This window comes from Sesamum indicum, linkage group LG5 (assembly GCF_026168435.1).
Source record: "Sesamum indicum cultivar Baizhima isolate 11 linkage group LG5, ASM2616843v1, whole genome shotgun sequence".
NCBI lineage: Eukaryota > Viridiplantae > Streptophyta > Magnoliopsida > Lamiales > Pedaliaceae > Sesamum > Sesamum indicum.
This window is the reverse complement of record NC_142661.1, coordinates 15,746,736-15,757,829: the sequence shown is the minus strand read 5'-3', so window position 1 is coordinate 15,757,829 and position 11,094 is coordinate 15,746,736. Positions and strand designations below refer to the sequence as shown.

The 11,094-nt window shown below is 32.2% G+C and overlaps 1 protein-coding gene across 2 annotated transcripts; it reads right to left on the bottom strand.

Annotated features, from left to right (window-relative positions):
- Positions 1-5,940: 5,940 nt before the first annotated feature.
- LOC105162162 (nudix hydrolase 8) lies at positions 5,941-8,878 on the bottom strand. Of its 2 annotated transcripts, XM_011080131.3 has the most exons (9): positions 8,722-8,878; positions 8,356-8,618; positions 7,979-8,044; positions 7,755-7,892; positions 7,304-7,378; positions 7,119-7,169; positions 6,860-6,894; positions 6,407-6,515; positions 5,941-6,286 (listed from the first exon to the last, which is right to left on the bottom strand). In XM_011080131.3, exons 1-9 carry the CDS (start codon positions 8,813-8,815, stop codon positions 6,101-6,103), a joined length of 1,017 nt encoding a protein of 338 aa, XP_011078433.1. In that variant the 5' UTR covers positions 8,816-8,878; the 3' UTR covers positions 5,941-6,100. The 2 variants fall into 2 exon arrangements, with proteins under 2 accessions (XP_011078433.1, XP_088736895.1); XM_088880769.1 differs by lacking the exon at positions 7,304-7,378.
- Between the last annotated feature and the right edge of the window lie 2,216 nt (positions 8,879-11,094).

The following is an 11,094-nucleotide window of genomic DNA, read 5'->3' as shown; positions in this document are numbered from 1 at the left end:
ATTACAGCATTTACCATAGAAAATATGTTATTTTTAATTATAATTAATTATTATGATTAAAAATTCATAATAAGTACTAATTAATTACAACTATTCATCGTCTATTATCCGTTCATATTTTATAGGTAAAGCCAATATATCACATATAGCTCAAAATTACAATAAATATTTTGAGTATATTTAAATCATAATAAATATTGATTAATCGTAATTAAAAATTAAACTCTTTTTATATTGATTTTGTTTCAATCTTGATAAATAGTAGTAACAATTATAGTTTTTAAATTTATTTATAACATAGTGAATAGACATAGAAAAAGGAAAGGTGGGAAGAAAATCTTTTCATTATTGGGAAAGTGAAGGACTCTATATGTCTAGATTCTTTAGATTCCAATGGAATATTCCTCTCCAAACCTAACAATGGATTGCTTGAATTTGAGTCCACTAAAAGAAAAGGTCAATGTAATTAAGATTGGTTAAAGCGCTAGCTAGAGATCTTTTATTAACACTTTAATATCTTATGAATTTTTAATTCACATGTAATTGTTAAGAAAAGAATTTGATAACATAATTAAATTAAATTGTAATTGAAAAGTTAAACTATTATTAAAAATCCAAAATAAATTGACTAATAATTTAGTTCCAAATTAAGTTCATAATAAATTTGCGCTTTTTTATATCTTCAATACAGTAAATTTTCATTAGTGTCTATACTAAATTTGGGCCTTATGTATTTTTATAAATTGATCCAAGACAAATACAAATTATCTTTTATTTTGGATTAACTAATTGAGTCAAAGTATGTTCAAGAATATCAATGGATCTATGCCAAAGCCTACGGTGTTCAAGCCCAATAAAAATGAGTCCAAGCTTGCAAGTCATAACACAAGACACGAGAAATCAAATGATCCAATCTCAAAACTTTCTGCCACAAGGAAGCACTGCACTAGTGAAGATTTTACTTTTTTCTCAATATCAAATTTTTAAATATTAGTACCAAATTTTAAGGTGACATGAAGTTTACTCCACAAATTCGAAGAAGATTACGCATCCACATCCAAGAACAAGCCCCTTGGCTAGAATATCTAAGCAAAGAGTTAGGAATTATCTTTTCATAGAGATTGTATCAACTTTTATTTTAAATCAATGAAACTTATTTGTCCAAATATTTTTTTTTCTTGTAATTAAATTTTGCAGAAACGAAATTTTGTGTGAACATATTTATAGCAGGCCCAGTTGACAATCTCTACCCCCCATCCCTTTCTCTTGTGTCAAAGTTCAAGTGATCATACCCAAGTGCTCAATGGCACCACAAGAAGGGTCAAGTCGCCATGAGAGGAAAGAACGACACCGTCGATCATTCCTCCACTGAGGACAAGGTCGTTGACGCAACTCCCTTAAACGTTGAACTCGCCGACCCTATGGAGATCAACTCAAAATCCACACCTTTCACTATCCTTCCCGCCGTGATGATTAACACAATCGCAATGGAGGAACAACTAGCACAAATGGCCCAAGCTATCGCTATTCTTCAAAAGATCATCATAGACAAAGGCCTCCAGATCGTGCAATTGATGAGTAATCAAGAGCATACGAAAATTGAATAATTCAACGACAGCCACAAGCATGTCTCTTTTTCAAACCATGTTGAATACATAAAGCAAATAAATAAACACCACCCATTCATGACTCCATGCAAAAATCTACACATTCCCAAATGTCTATTGCTACATTGTTTGTTCAACCATTGCCAGAGGTGATCACCAAAACCATCAAAGCCTAATGCGTCGGAACGACCCAAGGCTCGCCCGATGGGATATCAACCACCAAAACTGCAACAATTCGATGGAAAAAAGACAATCCAAGATAACACATCAGCCACTTCATCGAAACACAAAAGAATGTAGGCACAAACGGTGATCTCTTGGTGAAGCAGTTCATCTGATGGCTTAAGAAGAACGATTTCAATTGATACGTCAATTTAGAGCCCGAATCAACAGACAGTGGGACGAGATGAAAAAGGAGTTCCTAACATGACCACTAAAGCAGTTGAAGTCAAAATTAGTCAAAACATTTTCTCTACCTTTGTAGTATGTGGAAGTCTCCTGCAAGACGCCTACCTCCACAAAACGATGTACCACCTCCTTATCCTTTTCCACCAATTGAGAGTGTAGCTTGAAAACTTCATATTGATCACTCTCTTCTATCCAACCAACTTTGCCTCCACAACCTTATCCCATTTCTTGAACGAAACAACAAGCTTCCTTAAGCTCTGGTTTAGTTAGCTCTAGATTCCTAAGGACCCTCTCATGCTTCTCGACCATAGTTGTAGGAGTCTAGAAATGAAGAAAGATTAACAAGAATAGAACATAAAATACAAGAAAAGAGATTTACAAGCATAAGAAAAGATTACAATGACGTTGAGGGAAAGGATGAATTTTCCATAGTGTTTGGAAAGTATTTTCACATCCACATGTTAATCAAGTGCATAGGAAGGGGGAAGAAGGTCATTCTCGATTTAAACTTCTTTCAAGGCAAAGCCACCTATACGAGCTCATTTCAGATAGAGGGTAGATCGAGTAACCTGACCTCGGGCCAAATGACCTACCCTGATCGCTTACGACTCAGGGCACGTGTATGAAGGCATAAGAGGGAGGAGATATCTTTTGAAATAGGTAGAACGTGTGGCAAAGCTACGTAATTGCTTCCGTAGTCATGAAGTTGAGAGTAAAACGGTAAAATATTTCAAAATTTTGGGTTAATTATTGCCCAAAATTCTCAAGTATTAAAAATATTAAATTTTTTCTTTGATTTAAATGAATGATAAAGAAACTTGGAGGATTTATGATATGGGTGAAGATATACTATTGCAAATTTAATATATATTAGGTAAAATACAAATTTCTTAGATATAATCTAATATGGGTAAGTAAAGTAGATATCCATAAAAGCGAACTGTTCAGGTTATGACCTATCTTAGGATACGTTTTTGGAAAATAATTTTAGCCGAAAAAGTGTAGGGAAATGTATACAAATTCTGCTAGATTTGCCTTAGGTCCTACTTTTGAAAGATACCACCTCTGTACAACACTTGGTTACAACTTGCCTTAAGATACGAGGTAGGAAAATAACCTTAACCGACAAGATTTCAAGGAATGTATCTAAGTTCGGTGGTTTTTGTCCCTCATGTTACTTTTCAAAGATACGATCTCTGCACAACACTTGGTTACAACTTACCTTAAAACACAAATTAGGAAAATAACCTTAACCGATAACGTATCGGAAATATATAAGCTCTGGTACTCAAATTTATCCTAAGTCTTACTTTCCAAATATACGACCTATACGTAACACTTGGCCACTTACGATGCAAAGAAATTGCTCAAAGGCAACCACAAGAGAAGATATTACACAAAATGGTTGTTGGTAAAAATGGTTCAGTCCCACATAGGGAATCACAGCCAAGCCACTGGGAGGAAATGCTCAAATAGAGATATTTGGTTTATGAATGTTCATCCCAAAAACAAAACACTTGTCTATCTTATTCCTTTGCATTTGTTTTTTCACCTGATCTTTTTAATTTTTGACTATATTGTCTTTTAGTAAAATATAAATTATTTTGGTAGTGTTAGAGAGGACGTTGGCATTTGTTGGCCGAGACTAGTTAAATCTTGTATTTTTTATTTTTTATTTTTATTTATTTTTCCTCTGTGTTTCTAAGTGTTCTTCTGATTAAACTATTCAAAAATATTTTACCCACATCATAATTAATTAAAATGAATATATAATTACGATTTTAATCTTTCATTATCAAATAGTCAAGCAATATAAAAGACTTTGTAAATCAGAGAAGCAATATTGAAAGTTCATCAATCTAATCAAATGGTAAGTGAGTGAGTTCGTACCTGAGAATTGCTTAGCCTGAAATGCCAACCAATCAATCTTCTGCCAACAAATAATGAAGCAATTGCAAATTATTTTGTAAGTCATAATATATAGGAGCAATATTAAAAGTTAATCGAGTCAATTAAAACTTTGTCACTGAAGATGCCTGAATCCAATAGTAGAATGAGATAATAATTAAATGCATTGATTAAAACCTAAAACAAATAAATTTGTTCTCCTAAAAGAGGGAAAGAAGTATTAATATGGGAGTCCAATTATAAAAATATTTGTTTCATTGCATCAGAACTAAAATTTAATCGCATTAGAAAATGAGGTTGTATTTATAATTATAAGTACACTCCTATTTAATGGTGATATTTTATATGATTATCCCTTGAGGTAAATTACATTAACACCTTCTCAGGGATTGTACCTATGAATTTTTTAAAGGGTAAGAGGTGTTTGTATAATTAGACCTAATCTGAAAGAATCATCAATGGAAGTAATTCAACCTTCGTGATTGAGATCCCGTGAAAAAAAATTCAATATATAGGAACAACAACCTACAACACGTGATTCATAATTAAATACCTCATTTCCATCTCTGAAGTGAAGTACTACAAAAATATGATGTTAGGTCATGTTTTAACCCTTAATAAGACTATGGGATTTTAGCAAGGTACTGGTCACACTTACCTTCTGAAAGCTCACCTACGTGAGAATTGCCAAGGATCGTGGTTATGGATTTGAGCTAATCCTAGAAACTTCACTAGATCAGAGCATGGGATCATTAATAACACACCTATCATAAATCATATCCTAAAGTCAATGTGTGTGTGGTGATTGATGTTTGGCTTAAGTGCATTATTCAAAGCGAAGTCCATTATTGCTCTGTCATATGGATACGCATGTGCCTTTCAAGCTCAAAAGGCACGTGCATTGATTGCACAGTTGAAAATCCTTGGAGGAAATTATTGAAAATAATCTTTAAAATTTTTTGAATACCAAATTTTCTTTGCTTTGAAAAAGTCATTTAAGTGATAGAAATATATTCATTCTCTCACAAGTTTTAGAGTGTTTTGATAACCTGACTAAGGATTGATTTCTAATCTCCTCATAGTCGTCGATATGAAATGATTAGCTGTTGTTGTGAGCTAATTAATGGAACTTTATTTTAAAGTGATTGTAAGTAGCTATACTTTGCCTTAGCAATCATGGCTTTAGTACAATTACAAATATTGAGACTCCCCATCGATTAGCAATTTACTCTCTTGTGTTTTTTAAAATAAAACATTTATCCCCCTATAAATTGCTTCATTTTTAAAAATATATAGAGTAAATTGTTTTTTTTTTATAGGAAGATAATTTGCTTTTTTACAATACCACTGAGAGTATATTGCATTAAACCCCATTTTCCATGTCTAGCGTCCTCCACATTTCACATGTCTGGCTACTTCCACATCATGCAATGTGGCATAAACAACAAAAAGGAAAAACACGCAACTTCGGCTCTATAAGTATAAGTGGTATCACTTTTGGTTATCTTCGTTTAAATTTGCAATTGATGATTATTACTTAAAAGAAAAAAAAATAGCATATTTAGTCTAGTTAGATATCGCCCAAAAGAGCCAAATACACAAAAAATTAGCATATGCTTGGCACATACGTGATCTCTTTAATTTGAAATTTTTTAATTTATTCACCACTTTTAATGATATGACATGCCACTCCTTGTAGCCATAGGATGAAAATTGTATGTTTTTTTTTTTTCTTACGCTCATCATGCAGCATCAACAGAAATGACTGAAAAATATAAAGAAAAAATTTCAATTTAATTAGATCATGTGGGCTCGTGATATTTTTTACCAATTTATCTTTTTCTGTGAGATATGGGCTAAATGTACAATTCTTTTTCTAATTACAATCATCAATTTCGATTTTCAAAACACAAGACTAAAAGTGCCACCAACTCATTGTTAATGGACCAAAATTACATTTTTTGCCAGTAAAAATATATATACACATATACAGACATAGTTATAAAACATAATTTTCACAAAATAAATAACTGGAAACCCCTAAATATTGCTCAAATTGATAGGACTGAAAGTGCCACCATCCTATTATTAGCGGACTAAAATTATATTTTTTGCCCGTAAAAATATACATACACATATACAAACATAATTTGGACATATTAAATAGCTGAAAATCCCTAAATACTGTTCATATCCTTGTAATACAAGTGGGATAGCTTCCCATCAAACTTGGACACCACTTGATTTGCGATGAATCCGTCGTATGTATTTTCATACGCTGCCATACAAATCGCAACGACGCTTTTCCACATCTGATCTTCTTCATAGAACTCTTGGCTTTTGAGTTCATCCACAGTTATCCACTGCACATGACATTTTTTTCCCCAACAAAAGAATTATGGCAATTAAACGTAAATAAACTCGACGTATAATTAATCGTAAATCGGTTTTAATTATCTTTTTTTATTAATATATATAATTACCTTTGCATCCTGAATTTCCTTTACATCAATCTTGATCTCGAAGGATAATGGCTTAAGCATGCACACGAAAAGCAGGTCCGATTTCTCAAATGCCACTTGGTGGACATGCCTGCGATGATTTTAATTAATCGTAACAATAGTTGAGAGTGAATTTATTTGAAAATCAACAAAATTATTATTTTGGAATACTATTACAGAAAAATATATGCTTTTTTGCAAGTTTTCTAAATTTTAGGGATTAAATATAATTTGTCCCTGTGAAATTAGAAAAGTTTTTTTTAAAAAAACCCTATATATATAACAAAGGAAGATACAAAAATGCCCTTAATATTTGAAAAATAATGCAATTAATAAACTCGCGTATAATTTATAAGGATTTTTTGAATATTTCTAATTTCAGGAGAGTGCAAATTTTCAACAATGCTTTGTTTTATAGAGGCTTATGCAATTCACCTGAAAGCTACTAGCTCGACGAATGTTGTGTCGATCTGCAATAGAAATTAGATAATTATATTAGTAATATGAGCAATGAGTAAAAAACTCCCTATAAAAAATAAAATAGTAAACTTTTCCTGTATTTTGCAAAGAAAAATATATTTGTAATTCTTGAAAAGATATAAGATATTTGTGTAATTAGATCAACTAATTTGAAAGAATGTCCATGTAGTTAATTTGTCCTTGTGATAAAGTTGATAAAGAAATGATTCCTTACACCAGTTTCTTCCTTGACTTCTCTTACAGCTCCCGAGAACAATTCTTCAGACTACATCAACCAATAAATTAATAAAAATTAGCTCTGCCCAGTTACGTATTTAGATCCAGGAAACAGATCACTTAAATGATCATGCGAATCGAAATTTCAGACAAAACCCAAATTGAAAGCATGTATTTACGTACCCTCTCGATATAACCAGTTGGCAATTTCCACACACCGTAGCAACTACAAGAGCAATTTTCTTTTACCACAAGTATCTGATTCCATAGTAGTCACATTCTCAATTAGATTAAAAGTAATATAGTACGAAACTGAAGTACAAATGAATCCTCCTTGGAAACTATCACAGTTTTTAGCCAAGAGGGAGCAACCAAACACTTAGTCGTTTAAGTTAGTATTTAAAGTTAATTTACTCAATTTTTTCATTTGTTGCCATTATTCTTTCTAAAGTTTATATTTGCAAAAAATACAGACAACTTCCTGTGATATTACAATGATAAATCAATTTGCCTCTTTGTTTAGGGAGGTAAATTGATTCATTTTGTAAAAACACACAGAGATAAATTGCTACTTTCTTTTATACGGGGTAATTTGCTCTTTTGTAATACCAAAGGGGGTGCCGGTGATGGGTACCTCTTTGTTGTCATTGATAACAAATCCAGCAACGCCTATCTGATGAAAAGGGCCGGAGGGCAGTAAACACGGGTCACCAGGGATCCAGTAAGTGAGCATAAGATATCCAGGTTCAGCGTGGTGGTAAGCAAAACCCTCCTAAGAACCAATATAGAACATCATGAATATAGTAATTGAAGTGAGTTGGAAACAAGTGTTACAAGTATATGAACTAGTTCAACAACCTGAATGGCTATAGGAACAAGCTCTGCTTGCTCTTCAAGTAGCTTCAGCCATATCCCCTTCTTCCCCTGTACCAAATGATTCATAAATTTCAGCTTCTTCTTGAAATGTTGATTGAGATTAAATAGAAAAATTGAGTTAGTATGAAGTGTAATCTTATTGTATATATTGAGTAAATTATATACGTTAGGTCTAATTGTTCAAATACAGCTTGTTTTTTGTAAAATTACAAATACAGGATAAATTACGCAGACACCCCCTCAAGGGGTGTATTTGATATTTTACGAAAAATTGGATTGTTTGTGTAATTAAACTTAATCTCGAAAAATGTCAATGTAATTTATTTCTTCCCGTTATTTGGAGTAGATTTTGTGAAGACCTGTGATCTCCAGGAGGATAAAGAAGCTCGGAGGGCCGATGCAAAAGCGTTGGCAGTAGAGGGTAAGCTTGTTGGTTCAATAATGACGCCATTGTACTCATCGTTCCACGCCTTCAGCAACTCCACTGGCGCCATACTCGGCGTTACCATGTCTTGGGACCAGACTTGAACTCCTTTCCTACGGTCGCCCAAGAATCGTGCTGGATGAGACGTGCCGTTGAAGCTAGGCATTTTGGTGAAAGGCTGCTGCAAGGACAAATTACCTGGGACGTACATGGGATCAAGTGAAAAGATACGAAGAAATCAAATTCGTTGTAGCTCAAACTAATGTTGTCATATTTCGAGAGGTACTGATTAGTTACTCACTTGTGCAAAATCTAGCAGCTGCGGTGCCAGTATTCCAAGAACTCTGACGAAAGGAAACTGGAAGTTGGCGCATTACCATTTCTGATGTTGCCATCGTCTGATGTTCGAACAAAGAATTTTGAAGTGAGATCGATCGACATATGTGTGCGTGTGTGTGTAATAACTCAAAGGGAACTTGTTGGGCAAGGGGAATAAGAATTTTTCTCAACAGAATATGGAGTATCCTGCATGCATGTCAAGTAGGGGAGAAAAGATTTGGCTTGTAATCTATAAGCCAAGCAGCCGGTGTTTGCAAATACTGAAATCAAAGACTTGTCAGCTGATTGTTAAAAAGGTCTTTTTATTTCAAAATTTCTCCTTTGATTTGCTTAAATTGAACTGATCTAAGCCAAAAACTATATAGACAGCTTCTTATTAAGTATTCAACGTCTTATTTATAAAATTATAAATATTAAATTATTTTTTTCAAACACTCAAACTTCAATTTTCTTTTTCCAATTTTTATTTTAATTATTACTCACTGCTAAACGTATAACTTTTTATAATTTATTCCAACGACAAAAATACTAGAAGTTATTGCAAACACCACTCTAACTAACTTGCACGAACAACATGTTTCTTGTTCGAGCGAAAATATATTAATATTTGAGTACAAATTATAAAAAGTAAAATTTATTTTTGGAGTAAAAGTATAAGATATTTAGTACAAAATCACATATCACTTGGAGGGATAATGATATCTAATATGCATGTGTAACATTTACCATATATATTCACATGCATGCATTCAAGAAAATAAACTATTAGTTTTGTTTTTTTCTTGGGATCTACTAATTAATTTGTGAAATCATTTTAAATTGTACATCTCTATTGTAGAGATCGAATATTCCAAGCAATATGTATCGTTGTTAAGATATTAGTAATAAATAATTTTCATCTCTAATAATTTAAATGTTTAAATAAGATGATGATTTAATATGGTATCATTAGAGCTAAACCAAATCAAGTGATTTTAAGTTCAAAATCTGGTTAGTGTCACCCAGTTATAAAAGAAATGCTTCACGTACATAGATTGAATTTTGACATGAGAAGATGGTTTAATAATCATATTATTCTGATGGTGTCCTCGGAATAGTGAATGCTTAAATGTCCCATAAGAAACTGCAAATTGTCAAGAATAAAGACATTCTTATACTGCAGGAATCAAGGTTATTTCTATTAAAGAGAATATATATCTTCATGGCGATCAATTTGTTTCAATTGAGGTTAGGAGAATATTCTTGTTCTTGTGCTGAATGAACAATCCTCCATAGAATTTAATATAAGGTTGATATTTGTTGTTCAAACGTGCAGTGAATAGGATTCACTTCAGCATTTCAGGGTTTTAGTCAAGAAAATTCTAATGAATTTAAAAGTAAAAATTTCAAATCCTTATAATAAATTTTTTGAATTTATTTGAGTTGTATTTGAATTGATCAATTTGAAATTATGAATTTCAGATCCTTAAATATAAATATTCTTTAAATTTAAAAAATTTAAATCATTTGATACTAATTTTGAACTATATTTTTTTGAATAATGATGGATTTTAAATTCTTTTCATATAGAATCATTTGAAATTCTTTACTCAAATTCAAATTCATCATTCCAAATATATCACTAGCGCTGAATAATTTTATATTACGAAGGGTTTGAAATTAATACTTTATCGTTCATTTTGAACTATATTTTCTCAAATATTAATAAATTTTAAATTCTTTATATGAGTTGTCTGGAATATATTTTTTAAATCCATCCCCCAATTTCAAATCCCACAAGGTCTCTGGTCTAGGGAAAAAATTAACCCACAGGCATGTTAGTCATTGTGTCCGAAAACAACTTTGCAAGTGTTGACTGTTGGAATAAATGCAAAGCTACCCACTTTGAAATGGAGCATTCTTAAGTAACAAGCAAATGCTGCAGACAAGTAAAGTCTCGTTGAATCAAGATCAGCAATACTGACGTGGCAGACGAGTCGAGTCGATTCACAAAGGCTGGATATTGAGCTCGAGTCTATTCTTGCAAAGTCTACTAACTCAATGTCGCTCAACAAGGAGAAATATTCTTTAGAAGAGTGTCGTGGAAATCCATTTTTATTTTATAGTAAAGTATAGAATATATACAATTAGGAGTTTTATTATCACTTTTTTAAAGGGAGAAAAAAGAAAAGAAGAGAAAAAAGGAAAATTGAAAAGAAAATGAAAAGGTTTAAATCGCAAATGAGCTGCTATGAATCCAAGACTTGGTCCAAAAAATAAAAATTAAAAAAGAAAAAGAAAAACGTAACAAAATTACGATGTTAGTTGGCACGTGTAGGGGATCCTCATTCTCCGT

What these genes read in the sequence shown, in the direction of transcription:
- LOC105162162 (XM_011080131.3), bottom strand. Translation starts at nt 8,815, where the DNA reads ATGGCAACATCAGAAATGGTAATGCGCCAACTTCCAGTTTCCTTTCGT. An exon ending in CAACTGGTTATATCGAGAGG is followed by an intron (nt 7,170 to 7,303) that starts GTACGTAAATAC and finishes TGGTTGATGTAG; the next exon opens with TCTGAAGAATTGTTCTCGGG. An exon ending in GTCGAGCTAGTAGCTTTCAG is followed by an intron (nt 6,516 to 6,859) that starts GTGAATTGCATA and finishes AAATCATCGCAG; the next exon opens with GCATGTCCACCAAGTGGCAT.